Source organism: Rousettus aegyptiacus, unplaced genomic scaffold (genome assembly GCF_014176215.1).
Source record: "Rousettus aegyptiacus isolate mRouAeg1 unplaced genomic scaffold, mRouAeg1.p scaffold_m13_p_2, whole genome shotgun sequence".
NCBI lineage: Eukaryota > Metazoa > Chordata > Mammalia > Chiroptera > Pteropodidae > Rousettus > Rousettus aegyptiacus.
Genome location: NW_023416295.1, coordinates 56,702,088 through 56,727,617, shown reverse-complemented (window position 1 = coordinate 56,727,617; position 25,530 = coordinate 56,702,088). Strand labels below are relative to the sequence as shown.

Below are 25,530 nucleotides of genomic sequence, written 5' to 3'. Positions count from 1 at the left end.
AGAATTAATAGCTTTCCAAATTTAGTAAATTAAAAAATCCAAGCCCTACTTGGCGCAACTTGGGGTAGTACTCAGAGAAAGCTTTACTCTTAAATCGGGTAATAAGCAGAACTCCTTTGCTCAGGTGTTTTCCTATATATTGTCTACAGTTTTTCAGTTCACTTTTTCATGGTGCTCCAAATTCTAGTTACAATCAGTGGAGGGGGACACTAAGGCTGACCAGATAGAAGTTACAGTACAAACAGAAGGCAGGGAGAGATCATGCATGTGTATGGGGAAAAAGTAAATAGATCAGTTTAGGTGATTTAGAATATATTCTCACATCAGACAGCTCTCCTGTGCGAAACTCTTTCCAACCTGCTTCTAGACCTCTTATAGGCACTTCATCCTACTCATTCTTTAAAACTAGCCCATTTTGGTGTGTTCCCTTGTCCTCTACTCCCAACACCATGCAGTGTGTGCGTGTGCGCGCGCGCACGCGCACACACACACACACACACACACACACATACAGTATCCTGAATAATTCCTCCCTCCCCACCACTCTTTTCTAATTGAATTGTATGGAATCTGCCTTCTATCCATTTACTTTGGGCCCTCACCATCTCTCCTTAATAACTTGTTCTCCCTCCCCACACACACACACTTTACCCATTTATTAATCCCTCGCAGTATCTTGCACTGACCCCCTTTCCCTTTCCAGTCTCTTTTCTTGTCCCATTAAAACTGCGCTTATAGCCCAGGCTTTACATCAAACAGATTGTAGTCCTTAAATAATAAGTCATTCTTAGTAGATGATTACTAATATCTGGCTCAATATAACTTGTTCTTAATACTAATTTACTTCAGCTTTTTGTTCGTTTTTAACTGTTGCTTTTTCAGAATTTTTAGTAGTTCCTAAGCCTGTGTCCTATATCAGTAATTTGCTCATCATGGTTCCACAGAAGTAGTAAATAGTAGGTTCAGTGTTGTAAAAAATGTAGGAATCTGTATATCAATCTTTTAAGTCTGAATATAGTCTACATATTTATTTCCTTCAGAGAGCTTTCTTTTCCTCTCTCCCCTTCAGTTTACACTTAGATTTGTTAACACCTTTAGTATATTTATGCCTTCTTTCTCTTTTTCTATTTTCATTCTTCAAAGGTCAACTCAAATGTTACCTCCTCTGAAGCTTTTTTTATCTGGAACTTTTGCCTCCCTTTTCAATACTCCCATAATATTTTCAGGGTTTTTGGGGGGGGGGGGGTTTGTTTGTTTGTTTTTGTTTTAGGTATAATGATTTTCAGCAGCCTGGTATGAGTAATCTAGCAATTACTATAATTGCTAATCTCATTGGTATTTGTTGGACTTATTGACCTTGATTCTATACCTGTTTTGGAAAATTTTAAGCCAATATTTATAATTTTTTTTCTCTATCCTAGTTCTTTTCTTCTATAACTCCAATTAAATGACTTTCTTACTCTTAGTACCTCTTAAACCTTTTCCCACATTTATCATAATCTGTTTTTTTATTCTTCTTTCTGGATAATTTGCTCCTAGCCTATTTCCCAGTTCCCCAGTTTCCAGTTTTGCCTAGTTTTCTGTTAAATTGATGAGGTCCCCACTTTGCTAAGGTTGGGGCTATCTCTTCTGCTTTGTTGATTCTTATCTCTTAGCAATGGATTCTTTTTTCTTGTATTTTTGTGTGTTGTAATTTTTGATTGAATGCCAAACATTGTAAATAAAAGAACGGTAGAAATTGTTGAATATTTATGCCTGGATATGGACTTACTCTACTTTTGTCAGTTAGTGTGGTAGGTTGAGTTGGTTTAGTCCGTAGTTGAAATGGACTTGAGCCTTACTTACTATTGGCTTTATTTTACCTTCCAAGTGTTCCAGTAATGGGCTGCTGCTACATGGTCCTTATTGTGAGGCCTGGAGTGTCTGGGGATTTTTTTCCAGAATTCTTCCTGCAGCAGCAGACTGCTGGAACAAGTAACAGTAACTCCCCCAGTTACAATAGACTGCTGTTGCTTCTTATTTGGAGCAAAACTCATGGTAAATTGGGTATTCTTAGTTCTGTGCACCCTTCTCCTTTCTTTGGCAGGCTCTTTGTGCATGATCCTCAGAGGTGGGGCTGTCCCAAGATTTCTTCTCTTCTCCTTGCCTCCTAGAGTTCAGAGTGCAGGCAGACCCCTGCCACGGCCTTTGTCCCTTCCAGCTGATCTTTGCTTAGTATTGGTGAAACATCTTGGGCAGGCAGGTTTTATAGCCCTTCTCTAGTTGGCCACAAGACATCAGCCTCGTATCAGTGCAATCTTTACAGAAAGTGGGTTTCCTATCCCTTTTCTAGCAACAGCTGAGTCCACCTTGTACTTATACAGAGTCTGCAGCATGGGTGAGCTTTTTCAGGGTGAGCTTCTCTTAAACATAGGCAGATCCTATGTGGTCATACTACAGAAAAAGTAAGACTTTCAGATCTCTTGTTTGTCCTCGTTCTTTATTATGATCACTCAGTGGATTCCTGTGGAAAGACACCTTAGGTTAGGGCTCTCAAAATTTCCAAACTTTCACAGTAGCAAATATGTGGTCTTTAGAAATTTAAGAATTCAATAACATTGATTGGGCTGTTTCTTCTTATCAGCTTTTGTGGTGGCCACCTTTGTCCCATCTCCTTTTTGGAGGGGCTTGCCAATTTTTGTAGTTCAGTTCATCTGGTTGCCTTGCAGCCTCAGTTCTAGTGGACGCAAGAAAAGCGATTTACTTAGATTATCTAGTTTACTCTTTTATGGTAGAGTAGGTGCGATGTTCTCTTGTGGCTCTGTATACTAAGCAGAGATGGAACACTTCCCAATTTTGTTGATTTCTTTTCCTTGAAAATATTCAAGTAAAGTTGAGAAAATAGTAAAAATTAATATCCATACACTTCACCTACATTCAGTAGTTAATATTTTGCTGTATTTGCTTTACATAGATTATATGTAGCCTTATAAGTAGTACTTATTTTCTAAAATATCTATTGTTATTTTAGAACCATATAATACTAAGTTGCAGATACGACACTTTACTACAATTCAGTCTATTCAAAATTTGGGGTTTTTTTTTGAAATGGGATCCAACCAACATTCATGCATTGCATTTGATTTTGTATAGTATTTTCTTATTCTTTTCTTTGTGACATTGATTCTTTGAGGAGTCCATGCTAGTTATCTTACAGCATGTCCTCCATTTTAGATGTATCTCATCCTCGTGTCATTTACATTTAATTATGTTTATTGTATTTTTCAGTTCTAAAATTTGTTTAGTCCATTTTTTCAAATGCTCTGCTTTTTGCAGTCCCCTCTTCCCTGAACATATTTTAAGTTTTCTCTTTATTTAAACGTTGTAAATAAAGTAGTTTTATATAATCTACCTGAAATACTTGGTTTGACATTTTGCTAATCTGTTATTTCTCTTGTGTCTTGTGTCTCAAGGACCTTGTTTATGATGCCTTATTTCATTGTCTGCTTAGTTATCCTCTGCTCATTATACGTGAAAGATTGTAGAAATAATCTGAAGCCTAGCATGAAGGTATATTCATCCAGGAAGATTTGCGTTTGCTTCTGTCAGGTTCTTGCTGGTTTACTAGATTGGGATTACCTTAAACCAAATCAAAGGTTTGCACTTTTATTTGCCATCCAGGATTTAACAACCTTAGCTGCAAATCTGCCCAAGAACTAGTTTACTCTGGTTGAACTCTTATCCTGTAGTCAGGACTTCGGAGTCCAGCCAGTTGTGATGAAGTGAAATATTAGATTTTTAACCATGTGCATGTCCTGGGCTTTGATCTTCTTCCATGAGATTTGCAAAATGAAAATTTGAATTTTCTGGAATTTACATATTCCTCAGGGCAGAAGTAGCTTTTGGACATTCATAACTTTTGGATTCTTATTTTCCCTTCATTATTTATATAGCAACTCCTTATTACCTCATCAACCTTTCATTGCTTTTAAGGGAATGTTCTTTACATTTTATCTAACATTTTTCATTTGAAGGGGAAGGGAAGGATTGTTTTGAATAATCTGCCATTATCAGGAACTGAAGATTTTTCCCATAGCATTTTGCATATATCTATTATATTGTATCATATTTATTTATGTATTTATTTAATTCTGTTAACTTCCCTTAACCCTGAAATATGAGTTCAGGAGATGGACTTTATTTTACATTCCTAGAGTTTAGCATCCGTTATATTGAAATATTCAATACCTAACTCTTAAAAATTGATCTGGAGCTAGGTGGTAGTTAGAAATTAAGTGGAAAAAGTGGATTAGAGTTCTGGATGCTGGGCCAAAGAATTTAGACTTCTTTTTGAAAGTAGTAGAAAACAGTTGAAAGTTTTATGGGGAAATAGTGCCATTATTCATAGGGTAAAATGCAAAAGAAGAAAATGCATACGTTAATGATGAGTTCCCTTTAGACAAAGTCTAGCATGGTATTATCAGAGATAAAACATCATTGGTTTACCCAGAGTGGGCCTGATATCCAAGTAAACTCTTATAGGAAAACACTGTAAAATTCAGTTTAAATTTGTGTATTCTATTAGAAGTTATGAGGTAGTTTTTTAGTTGTGTGTAACATTTTAAGGTCTTGGTAATTTGCAGATAATATCAGGCACAGAAACATGACAGTGATGAATGAATGCTGTATGCAAATAGAGTGGCAAGGCACGGAAACAGGCATAACTGATTAGGTAAACTAGCAGTTAAATATCAGCTTTTTCCAAGAAACTCTATATCTGAAGTAGAAATCTTCAATAAAGTAAAAATCTCAAATATTGATCATGATTTTTGTGGTTCTATGGCTTGTTACCTTCTTTCTGCATTCGAAGCAAGTTCTTGAGAATGGAAAATGTGGCCTCTTGCAGCTCTCAGTGCCTCAGCCTGTTTCCTTATCATAGATTGTTGATAAGGAACTTGAGCGTATAATTCCAGTTGGACTCATGGTGCTTCTGACTTCAGTGAGTCTCAGAGTACAAATTATGTTATGGAAGTGTCATGGCGGTGATGAGTGCTGTATGCAAATAGAGTGGCAAGACATGGTAGACGGGCACATAACTCTTATGGTCAAGCTCTACTGTTCTATCTGACTTCACCTATAAAATACAAGATGAAAGATGAAATTAAGAATTTCAAGATGTCTACTGTGTGTCATTGGTGTTGGTTGTGTGAGGCCACATCTATGTATTGTGTATTTCCAAAAATAAATCATTATTGCTGTTGACAAATAGTTGAAGTAAAGTGATAACTTATTAAATATATCTGGCTTTTCTTCACCCTTCTGTTCCAATGATAGAGTGCAACTGTAAACTCTAGGTTGTTCCAGAAAAGTTACAGGCTGTTTTGGCACAAGGTTGCCCTTTATGAAGAGACAAATACTAGTGAAAAACAAACAATCTCTTTATGGGGGCCGGTGGGAAGGGCGTTCTCACCATTGTGTCCTCCATGCTCAGAACTTTCACCTCCAAAACTGTCATCAATGTGCTCTAAAGTCTTGACAGAGGGTCACAGGACTGGCTAGTCTCTTGAAAAAATTCAGTTTCTCCTCATGTTTACAACTTTATACAGTGTATTGGGTCCAGGTCAATGAGGTTTTTGTGTTTTATTTACAAATCCATTATGGGAAATGTTTCTAGAAATACATTGTTCCGTTAAAGAGACTGGAGCCAAGCTGCCCAAATCTTGTTTGGGAAGGAAAAGCTTCTGGTTAACTGGTGTCCCCCTATTGCTTTAGTTGGCCTTTCTCTTTAGATCTCAACCTGTCAGAGTCACAGCTGTGGGGATCTATTATTCACAGAGCTCTCCTGAGTGCCACCAGGATGTTTATGTTGTCCTTTCTTTCGGTCAGGACACACTTGGGACATTTTTGTCAAGTCGCACAAATTATTTCAATTAACATAATTTTGACAGGAACAGGAAACCCTTCAAGGAAACAGCTGGTAGTATCACAAAAATCTTTTTTAGGACAACAGTTAAATCATGTATTTGTATTTTTTTAAGTTTGTGAATGAATTGTACAACAGTTGTAAAAATAAAGTTTATCCTAATTTGAAAAAAAAATTTTCAGGATGTCAACAGCAGAGCTTTTAATCAAGCTTAGGGCCCTGAACGTCTGCATAGGTCACACAATGAAGCCAGCCCTGGTGTGGTAAGTTTTCATCTTACCACCAAACACAGCTTGACTGTCCAACTGTGGAATCAAATCTAAAGAAATTTAGAAGATAATTAATATAGAGTGACAGAAGAAAACTAAGATACCATTGTACTAATGAACTTTTTGTTGTGCTCTGAGTCTTAATTGAAAGCATTAAGCTTCAAGTACCTTTTTCCTGCTGGTGTATTATGTTTACTTAAACCTTTTTTAAAATAGCATTTAGAACGAAATTATGTGGTTCTGTGTGTTCTTTGTTCTATACTAGACTACAGCTTCCTCATAATAACTGTCCCAGTACATTCAATGTTGTCCCCTTACCTCATCTTCTTGTTTAGTATTAATTGATGTGCCTGGCACATACTGAACATCTAAAAAACTATTTGTTAAATGAATGAGTAAACTTAAAAAGATGCCTCATAGTACCTTAAGTGGTCCAGTAGACATTTTTCAAGGACTGCACATTTTAATTATTTTGCTATCTTTTTGTGCTTTTGACCTACAACTTATGCAACCAAATTATATAAGTTCTTTGGTAACACCTACATTGTCAAAATTCAATCAATTTATGTAGAGGAGTTGCCAAAAATAGTTTCATACGGCATAAATTATATCTCTCAGAGGACTCTGCCTCTTTGCTTTATCTCAAGAGGTTTGTTTTGAGCAGATTTCTTACTAGGTTAGTTTCATTCTGCAAGTAAGTCTGCAAGTAAGAATTGGGTATAAGTAAACTTATAAACTATGAGAGGTATGATTAAGAAGCATTATTTTTGAAAAACTAACTATAGGCCTGTATCTCCTAAAAAGCATTTTGTTTCCTTGTTTAAAATTCTCAGATCACAAATACAGTCACTTGTTTAGTATTTTCATAGTCTTGATAAAATAACAAATCTGCTACTTGTTAAATCATTTATGGGCTTTTGCATGTCAGTGTTTTAATCATTAATATGCTTTCTACTAATGTATACTTTATTTAAAAGTCCAGTTAATAATATACCTCTTAAATAAAAAATTTTGTATGGAGACATATATGTATCTTATAAAAACCTTAAGTGATCGTATGCTTTATCATTCAAACCAGGCCACTTTTAAGAGACAACCCAAGCACTGTTAATAATTATTCTGGGATAATGAGTACAAATTAGGACTTTTCTGGCCATAAACTGGGACTGTTTCTACGCAAGCCAGGAAATATGTTCATCCTACTTAAAAAGATAATAGCAATCCTTTGCCCCTTTATTCTCATTCTGAGTCCTATTTTCCAAAGACAGCAACCCTCAACTTTTTAGCTGTTCTAGGATTTATCTTCATATTTTTAAATAATGGGTTTATGCTGTTATTTCATGATTTTTCAATATTATATGTTTTCTTTATTCACCATTGTCCTTACTTCCCCTACCCACCTCCATCCCAAAGCATTTTCGTAACTTTTCTATTAAAGCTATATAAATATTAAAGAGTTCACCCAAACAGCAATATCTTTTCTTGAACAATAGCTCTATTTTTCTTATAGAAATTTATTAAATTGCCATTTATTCTATGTGCTCAGCATTTTCTTTGCCAAATATATCACCATCTTTGCCACATGCCAATATAGTGAACATTTGATGCTGTTTTTTGTTTTTTTTTTTTTTTTTTTAGAACTTTGCTTCCATTATCTGTGATCCTGCTCCAGTCTCGATAAGTTACTCCCTATGCTTTCTGCATACCTTTGAAACTGCTTCCTGGGTTTTGTGTCTGGTTCTTAGTTCCTTCCTTACCTCCCATTTCCCTAGGATGCTACATGCTCTTTATTTAGCGTCTCATGGTGGTTTTGGTTTTTGATTGTTTTTAAAGATCTTGCGTGTCTGAAAATGTGTCCTATTCTCCATCTCACTTTTAGTTGTCAGATTGGAATTCAAGCTAAACATTTTTCTCAGTACAACAGTTATTGCTTCATTGTCTTAAAAGTTTTTAAGTTGTAATGAAACCATTCGATTACTTTTTTTGTTGTATGTGATCTGCTTTTTTACTCTTGTAACCTTAGAGGATCTTTCCTTTAAATCATGCATTCTGAAATTTCAAGTTGATAAATTGTGCTTAGTATTGGTCTTTTTTCTTTGATCTGCTGCTGTGTTCTTTTGATTCCTTTCATTGTGCAGATTTCTTTAATTCTAGAAGGGTTCTTTTATTTCTTTTGTAATTTTTTCTTCATTTTCTTCTCTCTATAACCATATTATAGTCAGATGATAACTCTCCTGGACAAGTCTCCTATTTTCAAGTTACATTTTCTACTTTGAGAGGTTTACTCAGTTTACTCCTAATCCTTATGTTGAATTTATTTCAGTGTATCACTTTTTTTTTAAAGTGTCACATTTTGAATTTCCACAAGCTCTTTATTATACTCTGGTTGCTTTCTTAAGCATCCTTTTAATAGTTTATGAATGAATATCATCACTTTGAAGATAAAAATTAGCTCCTTTCCCCAGATTTTCTCTAAGTTCCTTTTTGGTTATTTACTTTGGTATTTCATATTGGAGGCTTTCCTAGGATACCTAGTGATCCTTGATGTTTGTCAATTAGAGCAGGGGTCTCCAACCCCTGGGCTGCAGACTGGTACTACTGGTCCATGCACAGGAGGTGAGCGTCAGACGAGCAAGAGGAAACTTCATCTGTATTTGCAGCCACTCCCCAGTGCCAGCATCACTGCCTCAGCTCCACCTCAGATCATTGGGCATTAGATTCTCGTAAGTGCACCAGTCCCTGGTGCCAAAAAGGTTGGGGACCACTGTATTAGAGGGAAGCACTAAAACTATTCTGTCATTCTTGATACCATTCTCTGGGGTAGAATGATCAAGTGGCAAGCTAGCTATGCAGTTGGGAACATTCCAATTTCATATCCAGAAATCCTATCCTCTGGTGTTTTGTTTGGTCATTCAAGAGTTAAATCCCTCAGTTTTCTGGCAGCACTGTAGAAACAAAACCAGGAAGGAGTCTTTGGTTCTCAACACTAGGTATATAGATTTTCTTTTATATTCCTTATACTTAATTCCCACAGAGATAATTATATTTTTAGGGGCAAAAAAAATTGCTTGTGAGATCTTTATTCTTCAGAGACTAAATATCCTATTTTTGGAAGAATGGATCTAGGGGGAAAGCTTGGGATTTATTGTTCCAGCTATAAATTCTAATTCAGCAGCTTCCTTTTCAGCCCTTTTTAGGTTACTTTGTACCTCAAGGTCTTGATTCTTTCGAGGGTGCTAAGGTCAAATGCTATGCTTCTAGTTCCACCTCCTTCTAAACAAGGTGTAGTTTCATTCTTTCTGCTGAATTAGTCTTCTGTTTTGGATTTTTTTCCAAACATACATTGAAATCTCTTGCCTTTTATGGTCCTCCTTACTGTTCTTTTCATGGTTAAAGCTTTTGGATTAATTTAGTAATATTTAATATTATGATATTCCATAATATAACATTTACTCTGGTTTCTCATTAGCTAGATATTCTTAGTTGAATAATTTTAACCGATATTGAGCATGTGTTTTATCTTTTTGTTTGTTCTATGTCTCCTACTATAATATACACCATATATATATATATATTTTTTTGCTCTCCATCTTTTCTGTCATCCTCGGTACCATGTTTTTAAGACAAGTATTGAAAAAGTAAATTCTTTTGTAGTAACTTTTGAGGTAGAAATATGTGGTCGATCGCCTGTGGCCATGCCATCCTGAACAAGCACGATTCCCTCTGATCTTGGAAGCTAAGCAGGCTCGGGCCTGGTTAGTACTCGGATGGGAGATCACCTAGGAAGACCAGGTGGTGTGGGCATAAAAAAATTTTAAAAAGTAAGGGATTATACGCTGACAAGGTCCTTGCAATCTGTGAGGACAACCAAGGGTTGCCTTACCTTAAAAAAAAAAAAAAAGTAGTTGATCTAAGACTTAGTTGATAAATTAACAAGGTTACATGCTGAAAATAGTATTTTTAACGTAAATGTTTACATTTGAATGCTTTAATAAAGCAAGTATATATCTTATCCAGGCTGTATATCATATAAGTGAAGTGCATCTGTTTATACATTCTTTAATTTTCATCCATTTCCAGAACAGTAAGAGAATAATTTTTGACTTTGAAAGTGGGTAACCTGGAGAAGTTGAAAAGATTATTGTGATTTCTTTTTATTTGCTACTTTATTTTGTGCTGCTTTCTACTCTCAAGACTGATGACATCTCATTTATCCAGAGGCCTCATTGTAAATCTTTTCCCTAGGAAACAAAAGTTTGTTTTTTTTGTTTTTTGTTTTTGTTTTTTTTTAAGTTTATAAAAGTGTTATCTTTATAGCAACACCATTCATAATAGCCTAGCCTAAAACTGGAAATAATCTAGTGTCCATCCACAGTAGAATGGGCAAATAAATTGTGTGTGTAGATGCAATGGAATACTATATAAACCATTTAGAGTGAACTTACTGCAACTTTATGCAATAACTCAAATGAATCTCACAAGTATAATGTTGAGCAACCGAAGCCAGACAGACGTAAAAGAATACATTTTGTATGATTCCATTTACATGTAGTTAAAAATCAGGTATAGCTATGGTGACTTTTCGTGTGGGTTGAGGAATGTTTAGTGAAGAAAACTTAGAAACTATTCTTTCTTTTGAGAAGGAGAGATAGACAAGAAAACAAGTGACTGCATAAGATCGTGTGATATCTCACTAAAAATATGTACAGAGTGGAAGGACACCAAAAAATGCTTGTTATAAAACCTTGTTGTACAATATAGCTAATGTTCGTGGTATGGGTATTGAATACTAGTAACAGATAAGAATAGCAAGGTAATCACTGGCAAATTTGTGTAGGATTTTATATAAAGACAATTGAGTAAGGAAAAGAGCCCAAGCTTTGGAATCAAACCTCAGTTCCTTATTACACTTTCATTATGTGCGCTTCATGGTATGGACAGTAGGGAACCTTTGATGGACTTTGGATTCCGCCTTCTAGAAAAGGGATATGATGATAACCTCATAATTTAACATTGCCAGATAATAGGTAACTTACATGGTTAATTCTTGATTCAAATTGCTTAGGATTAAGAATATAATGTTTTCATCTTTTCCCAAAGGCAATTAATCAAAATTTGCATTTCACAGGAAAATTTAAGAATGGAGTCTAAACCTTCAAGGATTCCAGGAAGAATTTCTGTTCAGCCCTCTAGCTCTTTAAGTGCTAGGATGATGTCTGGAAGCAGAGGAAGTAGTTTAAATGACACCTATCATTCAAGAGACTCTTCGTTTAGACTGGATTCTGAATATCAGGTAACATCTTAATTTGGAATATATATGTACATGGTTTTTTGTTTTGTTTTGTTTGTTTGTTTTCAGAATCCTTGGGGCCATATATATTTTTTTGGATTTTAGTTACGTAATAGAGCATATATGTAACACCTTCAGCTGAATCCTAGGCATCCTGTAATCAAAACACATTACTATGTCTGCAGCAAAATGAATAACTGGTCATACCAAGTTGCAAAAACGTAATGTTTTTCAGACTTTGTGGATTTCAGAATTATGAATAAGGGATTATATAAAATCATACTTTCCAAAGACTTGGGAACCTTTTTACTTCAAAACATAAGTAACAATTTAAGTATAAATTTAACTAAGTCGATGTGGATGACTTGAGCAGAACAAAAAGTGCATCCTTTCTCTTTAACATTATATTCACTCATTTAACTTTCTTTGCAACAGTGGAATAAAGATTAGGTTGTTTTGTTTTGACAATGTTATTTCTAAATATTTTGCTTTTAGTGGTTAAGTGATTATTAGATTAATAGGCTGCCTTGTGAAGATACATTATTAACAATCTTTTTAGATGAATTTTGGGATTTTATTTTGGTTAGTAATGACTACACTGATTCATAATCTGCATAAAGCTACACAAGCTACTCTTATGTAGCTAATTTTCCTTATGGCTGATAGCACTTTGGTTTTTCGAAAGGCCTATTACAGTAATAATGCAATACTTGTGTAAATCAGTATAAATCTCAGAAGGCATGATTTGTAGGTTTAATGCAATTTATGTGTCCGGTTTTCAAATTTGAGTTTCTTGCAATATTAGCTGAAAAACTAAAATCACGTGTGATTTGCAAAAGTTTGATGTTTATGTAACAGAATCTTAGAATCCTTTAGTGAAATTTTCTGTGTAAGTCTTAAGTATTTATGTATTAATGTTACATGTGATGTAGTGTATGACAAAGCCATTTAAAATATTTCTGTAGTAATAATAATTTTATAAAATACTCAGAAAGACTGAAGTAAAAACTAATTTCTCGAAAGTGCCCCTGAGACTTTATATAAACTTTATTTACTCTCATTTTAAATGTTAATTGATAGTGTTTTTTTATTTTGTTGCTAGATTAAGAGTATCATTGCCAGATGTACAGAATCATATATTTTGCATTCTGTGAAAATGTAGGTTTAATTATTGTGACTTATTACATAGAGCACAGAATTGATTTTTCTTATATTGTCTTTATAAAATTGTATCTGCCCTTGTTTTTCTAATTTTCCATATAGCTTATTAGTGAGGGACACAAGACTCTGAAAGCAGGCTGTACTGCCTGGATTGGAGTCCTGTTCCACTCATTGCCAGTTATGTGAACCTGGGCAAGTTACTTTGTATCTTTTTTTCTTATTTTCCATTTTAGTCAAGTTGTTAGAGTTAAATGAATTAGTACATTGAGTATAGTGCCTGCCACATATAACACTACATAAATATAACACTACATAAATGTTAGATGCTACATATAATTTTACTATAGTAATTACAATATTTTAGGTGCTGAAAGTCGAATATATTTAGAAAATTTACTGGCATTCACTTTAAAATATAACTATTTTCAGACTATTCTTTCCCGCTTGTTCTTAATATCATAGATTATTCTTATTTTTCATTGTAGTAGTTGAATACAAGGATTAAAAAAAAAAACAAGTCTTTTATGGGTTCTTAATAAGACTAATTCATTCTGTAAATTTGGGGGTTTTCCTTAATGTTTTTTATTCACTTTAAAGGGCTTCTAAAGGGCTTTCAATCTTTTTTTAATGGATTATGGGAACATATCACACCTTAAATCAACTGTTCATAGCCTGCTTCACTTTTTAATTTTAATTTAAAAACTGAAACTTCTGTGGTCTTGACCCACATATTTCTATTTCCTCTTGTGTAAAATGGTGATAACTATATGAGCTTTCTCATACAGTTAAGATTAAGTGAAGGAAATAGTACACGTAAAGCACTTAGAACAAGAGTGCCTGGAACATAGTAAGAATTCAAATATTACCAGTTATAATGATTTTTCTTACTTCTACCTCTATAGTCAGTTCCTCGCTTTACATTGGTTTTAAGTAGATAATTAGTGTCCTTGGGGTATAGTAAAATATGTTATCCAAATATAATTATATATTACATATTAAGAGAATAAGTGGTTTCCCTCAGTCACATAGTTAGTATATATAATGTATCTGAGCTTAAGACAACTGGCTAGGTTTGTTTCTTTGGGAAATGTAGGTTCTAAGTTCCGAACAATTGATTTTCTAAAATATCTTTTGATTCTTGGCTTTTTATAAACTGGGCAGCTGTCGTTAATCTTGTTGATATTTGTTATTCCATCTTTAAATTTTTGTTGCAATCTGAATGGCTGAAAATGATAGTTACCTTTCAGTTATAGTAACTAGAACTTCAGGCATTTTGAAAATAAAATTTAATTCCCATAATTCATATTGTTAAAAGTAAAAAATTGGGGAGTAATCTGTGAATATGTAATTGTTACTTTGATATATTTTCTGTAACTTAATTTAAGCCACTAATCTCATTGCACTTTCTCTTTTGTTTTGTTGAGAGTGGTTAATTTTAATATGAAATAATAAGGAGGCTTTTTATGAGATTATAGGTGCTTTTTACAGTTATTTACAACATTTTCTAGTTTGTAGGTCAACTGTTACAGAGCTCAGTACCGCTATATGTTTTGCCAGTTATGTTTTCTCAAGAATTAAAAGAACCAATGGTCATTACTTTTTTTTTCTTATCTACTACAAGGGCAGCTTTCAGGGAATTAAATACGTACATGCATGTATACACAATTAGATAAATTAAAAATAGTTCTAAAATGGAATCAGGAAAAACAGATAAAATACTGATAACATCAGTAGGCCTTCATGAGCCCTGCAGTCTTTTAAAATTAAACTTGGAGTATTGTTTTGGGTTCCAGGAAGATCACAAGGAAACAGACCAGCTTTATGAGCTACTTTGTTCATAAGGAAAAGAAATACGGTTTCTCAGAGGAAGCAATGTTTGGCAGTCTGGTCTGAAAGGGAACAGTGAATGATAATAGTGGACAGTGTTTTCAATATAGTATTTGCACTGTAAGTATATGCATAGTTTAGTGAAACTTTATTGGTAAACTGCAGCAAAAGCAAAGGATGTGATACAAAATTACAGCTAAATGAAAGCAGTTGTGTAAAGCAACCACAGAGTGATCTAAATATTAACTCTGGTAATCTAATTTGATCCAGGTATCAAACCTGGGGAGTTTTGAGGGGCAAATGGGTTCCAGGTCCATTCATCTTGTATAAATAAAAGGTTTTTTTGTTTGTTTTTTAACTTGGATTTCTCATAAAGTTGCCATGGATAAATCCAGAAAGTGTTAAGATCAGCTAATGTCTTTTTTAATGAAAACTGATGACTTATTCTTAATAGAAACTGGAATGTAAGACTTGCACATATAGTATGGTGATGGATACTCTCTAGCACATGAGTATTTAAAAAAAGAATTCAAAGTTGTATGTAGATTGTTACATATGGCTGAGGTAATTTTGATCTAGAAAATTTATCTCATCAACGTCAAGGCATCAGTTCATGGAATTGAGGAGCCAACTATGGGCATTTCATTCTGGACTTGGTTCCATTATATAATTTCCCATGATCAAGCATTGTCCAGTGGATACATTGGTTTGCGTGTGTAGCAATTGTTAAGTTTTGTTTGTTTTTTTTTTAACGAATAGCTTGATTTCATACCATGTAACTTGCCCACTTTATATAATTCAGTAGTTTTTAGTATATTCAGAGTGGTGCATACTCAACCACAGTCAAGTTTAGAACCTTATTATTGCCTTAAGAAAAAAACCCACGTCCTTTAGATTTCACTTCATTACCACCTCTCCTACTCCAACAGTAAGCAACCACTAATCTGCTTTCTGTCTCTAGTTTTTCCTGTTTTAGAATTTCATGTACATGAGTGGACATATGTACTATATAGTCTTTTGTGACTAGCTTCTTTTATTTAGCACATTTTTTAAGGTTTTTATGTTGTAGCTAATATCATCGGTACTTTATTTCTTTTATGGATGAATACTATCCCATTGTATGGATATACCACATTTTGTTTATTCATTGTAGTGGACATGCAGATTGTTTTCACCTTTTGACTCTTATGAATAATGTTACTATAAACATTTGCATGCAAGTTTCTGAGTGGACTTATGTTTTCAATTATCTTAGGTATATACCTAAGAGTAGAATTGCTGAGTTATATGCTAAGTCTATGTTCAGTTATTTGAGGAACTACCAGACTGCTTTCCAAACTGGCTGAACCATTTTATATTTCCACCAGCAGTTATAAATGAGAGTTCTGACTTCTCTACATCCTCACCTACACTTACCATACATTTTGATTTTAGCCATTCTGTTGTGGGTGTAAAGTAGTATCTCACTGTGGTTTTCATTTGGATTTCCTTGTCTTCTGACGTTGAGCATCTTTTTATACTAATTAGCCATTTTTATATTTTTGAAAGAATGTCTATTCAGATCCTTTGCTCATTTTTAAATTGGCGTACTTATCATTTTCTTACTGAGATATAAGAGTTTTTAATTCAAATTCCACTTTTCTATTGCTGGTATATAAGAAAGCGACTTGTATATTAACCTTGTGTCCTGCAGCCTAACTATAATTATTAGTTCAGGAAGATATTTTGTTGATTCTGTCAAATATTATACACAGATTTTTGCCTTCTGCAAATACAGTTTTACATCTTGTTTCCCAATCTGTATACCTTTTATTTTGTTTCCTTTCCTTATTGCATTATCTAGAACTTGCAGTATATTGTTGGAAAGGGGTGGTGGAAATAAGATTAACAAAATAGACAAACCTTTAGCTAAGCGCAACAAAAGAAAAAAGAGGATTCAAGAAATTAAAGGAGATATTACAAACGATGCCACAAAAATACAAAGGATCAATTTAAAAGCTTGTCTTATTCCGCTGTATCTTCATGTTTTGTGAGCACATAAAATGCCCTTTTTAAGAAATTGGAGACAAGGTTAGATGGTATTTACAATTTTAGATTTCTTTGTTGAAAGTGGCAGCTCTTTATAAATTTTCAATTAAAACTTTTTACGTTGGTCTCTGAAATCCAAAGGTGTTAGATCACTGTCATGTAGGATAATTACCCTGATAATGGCACAGAAAATGGTTTAGTTTTAAAATATCTAATGAATTTCATCTCTTATGCTACTCCAGTTCATTGGTGCTCTGTGGATTACTTGGTGCAGAAGGCTTGCTAGACTTAAGTTTGTACTGAGCTGAAGAGTGCCACTTTCATTAGCAAAATATCCCCTGGGCAAGGGATGGATAAAATCCTTATGTAGTCAGTTTCTGCTTTTTCATCTTAGCAACTTCTGCTTTTCCATATATGTGCAGTTTATTCTATAGAGTTCTTTGAATGTGTGTGCAGTATGCTGCTCATAATTGAAGCATAGTAGATCAAGTAGTAATGCTTTAGAAGAATTTCCATGGTAGAGTGGTTTATATGTCTTACTGTGTCATCTATAATCGTTCTCATTTGCCTGCCCAATGAACTCTTACCACCTTCTATGAATCCTCCCCTGCTTTCCTCTGGCATAGTTAGGCTCTTTTTTTTTTCCCCTGTAAAACTTTCAGCATACCTTCTGTTATACTCTTATTTATATTATAATAATTTATTTACTTGTTATCTGTACTCTAGGACTCTTATATGGAGTACATTATTTAGGTTCTTAACTTTTATCATGTGATATTAGAGTAACAGACTGAATTTACAGCTTAAAAAACATTTCAGTTTTAACTTTATTTTGTCAAGAAATATATAAAAGGACAATTTCAATAATTGTGGTTGAAATATGCTCTGATTTAAATGTATAATTTTTAGGAGACTAATCCTTTTCCTTTTTATGCATTATACTGCTTAAGTAATTAAAGAATTAAGGAGAAGTAAAATAGTTTGTGCCTTGTGAGTAACTTTTGTGTTTTAGGTGGTTTTATTTTGTGTATGTATATATGTTAAAGAAAACCTTAAGCTAAGAGTTTTAAAATACGTACTTGTCATTGCTTGCTTGCTTCGCTGATGAAAAATTCCAGATATTAAGATTTGTTTTTAAAAATACTGTTAATTAGTGTTGTGTGACTGTTCCTAAGAATGAACATTAGATCCAGAATAAATTTTACTACTTGAAAAATCTTGTTTTGTTTTTATAGTATTCACATCATTTGGTATGTTAGTGTTTCTCAGTGTTTTGTCCACCTTTGAGAACAGGAAATGGGTTCCTCAGAAGGTCGAAATATTAAACTGAGAAAACAAAGTGAACAAAGCTTTTACTCTTCAGTGTTTCCTAACCAGATGGTAATATATGATTACATAGAAGACTTACTAATCTAAATCAGATTTATTACTTACCAGAGTATAATTATAGTATAAAGTGTAGGAACAAGTGGGTAGAAGGGACAAAAACTAGAAAACCTGCATGATAGAAAAATTTGTGCTTGTGAGGAATGAATCGTCTTTGGAAATGTATCAGAGTATGGTAGATTAAATTTAATATCGAATGCAAACATTTTGTTCCTTAACACTATTTTTTAACTTACAGTCTGCATCTGCATCAGCATCTGCATCTCCATTTCAGTCTACATGGTATAGTGAATCTGAGATAACTCAGGGAGCACGCTCAAGATCACAAAACCAGCAACGGGATCATGATTCAAAAAGACCTAAACTTTCCTGTACAAACTGCACGTCTACCTCAGCTGGAAGAAATATTGGTCATGGTTTAAGTGCAGTATCAGGTAAGAATTTAATTTAAGAGCCACTGTATGTGTACTTGGATTAAAAAAGGCCTTTTCCCAAGACATACTGTATTAAGCAAGTAGAGCAATGTAAGACAGTCAAAAATGTAGTGGAATTCCCAGCATCTTACCTTAAGTTAGTGCTAGAACTGAAATTAGCTCTTATTTTGAATTTTTGTTCTAAGTTTTGTACTGGCGTTTTACACAAACAGGATATTCACAGATTTTAATAAATGAGAATAACTAGGAATGTATGGTGATAAGATTGGTAATAGTGACGTGTATTTTCTTGGTTATTATAGGAGGTAAATTTTTTAATTTTTTAATTGTTACTAGGAAAGCCAATATTTCTGAAGTAGATTGAAATTTTTTCTAAGCATATCTTTTATAAATAATAAACATTGCGATAATAATATCTTCAGAAAATATGAAAATTTCTTTAGTTAAAAAATAGTTCATGGCATTGTAAGAGTCTGTACTAGGAATTAGAAAGCCATGATTCTAGCCCTGTAATTATGTGATATTGGACAAATCACTAAACCATTCTAGGATTTATTTGTGTGTGTGTAAATCACATTTCTAATTAAAAAGTTAAAGAATTTATAAGAACTGTTTGAAAAGCAATAATTTTTAAAATCAAATGTGATGTTTAATGTTATTTCATCATCCAGGATATCTGTCATAATAGAGTTAAAATCTTGATAAGCTGTTTTAGGGTTTCATGAAAAGATTGTTTTGTTTTTTAATTTTTATTATGGTGACATTGGTTAACAAAATCCAGTAAGTTTCAGGTGTGCATTGTTGCATTGTGTAACCATTCTTGGATTTAGATAGCTTATCCAGAAGCTTTATGCTTGTTATTTTGTACTCTCAGAGGCATTTATTGCACAAATTGAAAAGATCCTTTGTTGAAAGGGCAGGAGGCTCCCTCCTCACTTACACTTCTCTTCAAATGAAACACTAGCCAACACCTGAAATAGTTTTTAGGTGAGACAGAACTTGTGATGACACAATTGAAGATAAAATTCTTGAAATACATATATATTACTGGTTGTGAATTAGTGTAAGCAATTTCTTTCTATTTTAATATGCAGGACTGCCATGGGAAAGACACTGCCCCATGTGAAGGGTATTAATAGTAGTGTGATGGGTAAGAGCAGACTGACCTTAATTTTGTAGACAGACACCACTGTACAGAGATTTTTGTTCTCTGCTTTGTGAAGGCATACCATTAAATAAATCTCTGGGCCATTTTCCTTAATGAAGAGGAATTATTAACACTGTTGGAAATAGGAGAGGAACCAAAATTTTAAGGTAAATAATAAGGAGGGAAAACTTCAGACTTAATTTTTAATTTATTTTTAAATGAAATCATAACCTAACAAAATTTAGGTTATAATTGCAGTGATGCATTAATTCTTAGAATAGGAAATGAACCAAGTGTGGTGGCAATGACTATTTCTGATAAATAGTATTATATAACCTTGTAATATACTAGTTTCTATTACAGGGTGGCTTTGATTTTGATTTTAGCTATTTTCCAACATTACTTTTATTGACTTTTCATGAAATTCTGCATCTCTGGGAAGCTTTGCACTACATTTTGTCATGTAACCATTTTACATTATATTTACATTGTACAATCAGATGTCCCAGAGAGTAACTGAGACATTGCCATCATGGATGGAGATTAGTGTTAAGAGAAGAATGTATTTGCTTTAGGAAATAATTTTATAAGTGATTATGAGTTCATTCATGAATAGTTCTGTATTGTGCTATATTTTGATTCTCATTGCTACTATGTAAACTGGTGAAGTCCTACAATAAATAACCTCCCTGTGTAATACTGAAGATTTGTTACCAGAAACCTTGAAAGCTTTCTCTGAATTAAAACTTCTTCAATTATTTTAAGATTCTTGGAGACATAATCAAGTTCCCAGATCTTCATCGATGGTACTTGGATCTTTTGGGTCTGACTTAATGAGAGAGAGGAGAGATTTAGAGAGGAGAGCAGATTCCTCCATTAGTAATCTTATGGATTATAGTCACCGAAGTGGTGATTTCACAACTTCATCATGTATGTATAAACTGTGTTGTGTTATATAATGTATCTAATAATGTTGTTTTCCTCTTTATATCACTAAATCACTGTACAAAAGAATAAAGAGAATCTCATGAAAATTTCAAAATAGCTTAACATATTTGCTAGTACCTTATTTGTTATTTTACTTTTAAAAATGTAAACAGTTTAAAATAGATGTGCATGGATATCCAGATTCTGTCTGCTGATATTTACTTGCATTTTCCTTTTAAGAATGTACATCATAAAGTATTCTAAATCTTGTATACTCCAATATAATTTGCTGTATGTAGTATAAGTAACAACCTCTAGTTAAATTCTGAACTAACTAAAGCTTGAAGTCAACATTTAAAGGCAAAATTTAGAATTAGGTTTGTTTAACATTCGTGTACCTTTATTTTTGTTCAGTTGAAATAAAGACCCATACTGTTTGTCAATGTACATAAGCTGAAGCTTTTCAAACATAAATACCATAAAAAATAGTACTAAGTAACTAATGACAAAAAGTACTAATTAGAGTAGACAAATATAGCAGGCAAAAATGGAATTTGATTTACATAGAAGATACATTCGTTCTTAAAGGTTTGGTTTATTTTAAATAGTCTTATTGGTTAAGACTGCTTTATTTAAGACAAATGAAAACATCTTTTTATTTCCTTATCTTTGAGGAGCTTTAGTAGACAGTATCAATAACTTTCTAGGTTTGGAAGTATAAAGTATAGATTAGATTTAGCTTGACAGTTTATTCCTTTATGAGCCTCCACATATTAGCACAGTAACAATCTAGCTGTTAAACTAAGTGTATGGATGAGTATTCTTCATAAAGGAATGCTGTAGTATTTCTCATTCCATTTGAGTTTAGAACCACCAGTGGGGTATTTTTAAACTGCAAATATCATGAGTCTATTCTGACTCAGAGCTCCCAGTCAGTATTAAAAAGCAAAACTATGTTTGATGAGTAACCAGGGATAAGAACCACTGCTGTTAAATTGAAAACAAACCAAAAAAAAAAAAAAAATTTTTTTTTTTTCACTGTTAGCTAGGTTTGCCATAAAATTGCTAGGGTGATAATATTTACGTGAAATGACTATATATGTATTGCAGAGTAAAAAATTCTCCAAAACACTGTCTCCCTGGGATTATTTTGCTTTTATTTGTTATAAGAGTCATTTATGTAGACTTATTTGGCCTATTTAAAATTCTTATCTGTTAGATATTAGATATTCTACCGTATCAATTTCTGATCAACAAATTCACTTGTTTTGCTTTTATCAAATTGGTAGATTGATGTTTGCTTCTCATAATAAGCTCTCATTTCTTTTGAGTTTATAATGTTGACTTTATACAGCAGTAGTGGATTTTACCAAGGGTGTAGTAAGAGAAGTACATGTATGTGTTTTTTCTATAATAGTTAAGCTGTATAGTTACAATGTAGCAGTATTCAGTTTTAATTCAGTGTTATAACAGTCAAATTACTTCATGTAATTGGTTATTCTTTCTTTCTTTCAAAAATAGATGTTCAAGACAGAGTTTCTTCTTCATATTCACAGGGAGCAAGACCAAAAGAGAACTCAGTGAGCACTTTACAATTGAATACATCATCCACAAATCACCAAATGCCTTCTGAACATCAGACCATATCATGTTCTAGGGACACTAGTAGAAATTCTTTAAGATCAAATTTTTCTCCAAGAGAATTGGAATCTCCCCAAAGCAATGCACAGCCTGGGTTTTCTTTTATTTCAAACAGAGATGAAACCTCAACCATAAGCAATTCAGATAGGGTTGGTTCATCTCAAAGATCATTTCAGGAATCTTCTGACAATGAAGGTAGACGTACGACCAGGAGATTGCTGTCACGTATAGCTTCTAGTATGTCATCTACTTTTTTTTCACGAAGGTCTAGTCAAGAATCCTTAAATACAAGATCATTGAGTTCTGAAAATTCTTATATTTCTCCAAGAATCTTGACAGCTTCTCAGTCTCGTAATGCAGCATCAACTTCTGACGTTCCCGATAACAGGGCATCTGAAGCCTCTCAGGGATTTCGATTTCTTAGGCGTAGATGGGGTTTGTCCTCTCTTAGCCAGAATCATAACTCTGAGCCAGATTCAGAAAATTTTAACCAAGAATCCGAAGGTAGAAATACAGGACCGTGGTTATCTTCCTCACTTAGAAATAGATGCACACCTTTGTTCTCTAGAAGGAGACGAGAGGGACGAGATGAATCTTCAAGGATACCTACCTCTGATATACCATCCAGATCTCATCATATTTTTAGAAGAGAATCAAATGAAGTGGTTCACCTGGAAGCACAGAGTGATCCCATTGGGGCTGCCAACAGACCACAAGCACCTGCAGCATCAAGTAGTGCTGCTACAGGTGGCTCCACATCTGAATCCATTCATAGTGGAAGAAATACAGGAATAACCGGGCTTCTTCCTGGTTCCTTGTTCCGATTTGCAGTCCCCCCAACACTTGGAAATAATTTGACCGACAATGTCATGATCACTGTAGATATCATTCCTTCAGGCTGGAGTTCATCTGATGGAAAAAATGATAAAACTAAAAGTGTACCTTCAAGAGATCCAGAAAGACTGCAGAAAATAAAAGAGAGGTAAATTAGAATACCTGTCTTAAGCCCATAAAAAAGCAAGAACAGATTAGAAAAAGTTTTTATTTCTGAAATGGCTTCTTATAACATTGCTATCTAAAATTTTTTTCTTGAAATTTACAGTAAGATATTAATGTTGATGTTACCTCTTACTCAGAGGTAAACTGGATGAGACTTAATAATTGAGCCTGGCAGTATAGATTGCATTAAGAAATGATCTAAAGATTTTTAATAAGCTTTGTATGCAGATGCACACAGAGACAAAAAAATCTTAATCTCTTACCCTATCCTTGGTAGCCTAGTGCTAAATGGGATTTGTAAGGGAGCCCAAGTAGTCATAGATTATCAAAAGAATTTGTTTTAGCCTTTACTAAGATCATTTATTTACCATTTATTTGTAATCTCACCTCAGATCTTTTTGTAATGACGTAAAATCATTTGCACAATTTTTTAATTTTTTTTCGAAGTTCAGTTATATACCAAATCTTTTCTTCTTTTTTTCTTCTTTTTTTTTCCTTCCTTCCTTCCTTCCTTCCTTCCTACTTTCCTTCTTTCCTTCCTTTCCTCCCTCCCTCCCTCCCTCCCTCTCTTTCTTTTTATGGTGACACTGGTTAACGAAATCCAATAAGTTCTAGCTGTACACTTTAACAGTAAGGCATAAATATATTTACACTGTGTGTTCACCTCCCATAGTTGGATTTCTTTCTGTCACCACATATTCTTTCTTTATTATGACTATGGTAGATGCGTTTAAATTCAGAATTTCATTTATATAACTACCTTTTTAGAGTTGAATATTGCTTAGAAATCTCTAATAAGAATGAAAGGTGAAAGATCAGAGATTTTAGTCCCAACTTAGATTATTATTTTTGTCACCAGTGCAGTTACTTAATTTTTCATCTGGCAAATTAATTTTTATGTCATAGTGAGATAGAATAGTATGTGTAAAATATACTTGTAGGAAGAAAAAACTATGTAAAGCTTAAGGTTGTAGGTGTTTTTGTTTTGGGGTTTCAAATAAAGGCCTACTGTAATAGAATTGGGGGGGAGTATAGCTGTTGCTATCATTTTATTTTAGTATTTTATATTGAGATCTCATTCTGAGGATAAAGGCAGTTTTACATGTTTTCTGAGATGTTGGACATTGGACTACTATATTTTCATTTTTTCTTATGTGAGACACATTGTACCATGGGACTGTTATCTTTTTTAAAAATTTGTGGCTTTTCCTTTCTTGGAGAAAGATTTATTCTGCCCTGGTAGTATTAGCTTAATGTTATTGTAACTCCTTATGATTTCAAGCTCTCTACTGAGGAATGTGGTTAACTATTACATTTCTTATGCTCATAGTTAGAATAATTTGAGTACAGTAGTGTAAGCAGAGGGCAAAGCATTAAACTTAGTTATTTCCAGAGAGAAACAGTTTAAGCCAGCACCACTATCTGCTTAGTTTAGAAAGCAGCATTTGTTGGTTATTTTGCCATAGAGTTTATGTGTGTGTGTATTTCTTTATTATATCTTTTGCTCATACGTGAGGATTTTAAGACACTCCATTTAAATTATAGTAGTTCCCCCTTATCTGTGGTTTTGTTTTTTATGGTTTCAGTTACCTGTGGTCAAGTGCCATCTGAAAATATTAAATAGAAAATTCCAAAAAGAAACAATTTAAATTTTATATTGTTTCTTCTCTGAGTAGAATGATGAAATCTCATACCATCTACCTCCATCCCATCCAGGATGTGAATCATCCCTTTGTCCAACATACCAATCCTCCATGTACAGTAATGTATTTTGAGAGAAAGACCATGTTCACATAACTTTTCTTACAGTGTATTATTATAATTGTTCTGTTTCATCAGTAGTTAATCTGTTACTGTGCATAATTTATAAATTAAACTTTATCAGAGGTATGTATGTATAAAAAAAATACTAAATATAGGGCTTGGTATTATATGTGGTTTTGGGCATCCACTGGGAGTCTTAGAATGTATCCCCTCCAGATAAGGGGGACTACTGTAATAAGAATGTAAAAAATTGAATCTCCAAAGTAAAAAGTAATTGAAACTATGAACTGAAGAAAGTTAAATTTGAAGGTAAACGTAAATATTTATGCTTAAGGTCAAACCTCTAGTTAAACCAGGGCATGGAATTTACCTAACAGCTATACACCCATTCCTATTCCCACACATCTGTTTTTAAATTCATTAGGAATCCATATAATCCAGGTTGTATTTTAGTAGCAGCTTAGCAATCAGTATCATCAATTTACTGAATACCTCTCTTTCATACTAGCAGTCGACTAAAGCAATAGGGATTTAACAAATTACTTTCTTATATAGCTATTCTATATTTAAATTATTCTACATGTGGACCTGTTAAGTATTAAGTAGAGTACATCAGTTGATGGAACCTGCTCAACACTTTAAAAGTCTACCCTTGTGTAAATCCAAGATGATTTAATAGCATTGCTGGGGATTGGGAAAATGGAGAATTTTAAAACCTTTTATTTTTTACTGTGATTTAATACAAAAAGCTTATC

The 25,530-nt window shown here is 33.5% G+C and overlaps 1 protein-coding gene and 1 pseudogene across 6 annotated transcripts in view; both read left to right on the top strand.

The window, feature by feature from the left end:
- The window catches only part of MARCHF7 (membrane associated ring-CH-type finger 7), a 46,200-nt gene that overhangs the window by 5,257 nt on the left and 15,413 nt on the right, over window positions 1–25,530 (top strand). For 5 of the 6 annotated variants that reach the window (XR_001597868.2, XR_001597867.2, XM_016152867.2 and 2 more), the window contains exons 2-5: window positions 11,300–11,464; window positions 18,102–18,297; window positions 20,210–20,374; window positions 21,893–22,994. Coding sequence is in view for 4 of the 6 variants with exons in the window: in XM_016152867.2 (XP_016008353.2) it covers window positions 11,312–11,464; window positions 18,102–18,297; window positions 20,210–20,374; window positions 21,893–22,994 (1,616 nt within the window). In the remaining 2 variants the exon portion in view is untranslated. Of the gene's footprint in view, window positions 1–11,299; window positions 11,465–18,101; window positions 18,298–19,520; window positions 19,612–20,209; window positions 20,375–21,892; window positions 22,995–25,530 lie in introns of those variants that run through there. The other variant, XM_016152872.2, reaches the window with a different exon arrangement.
- Window positions 9,857–9,975, top strand: LOC118614084 (annotated as a pseudogene).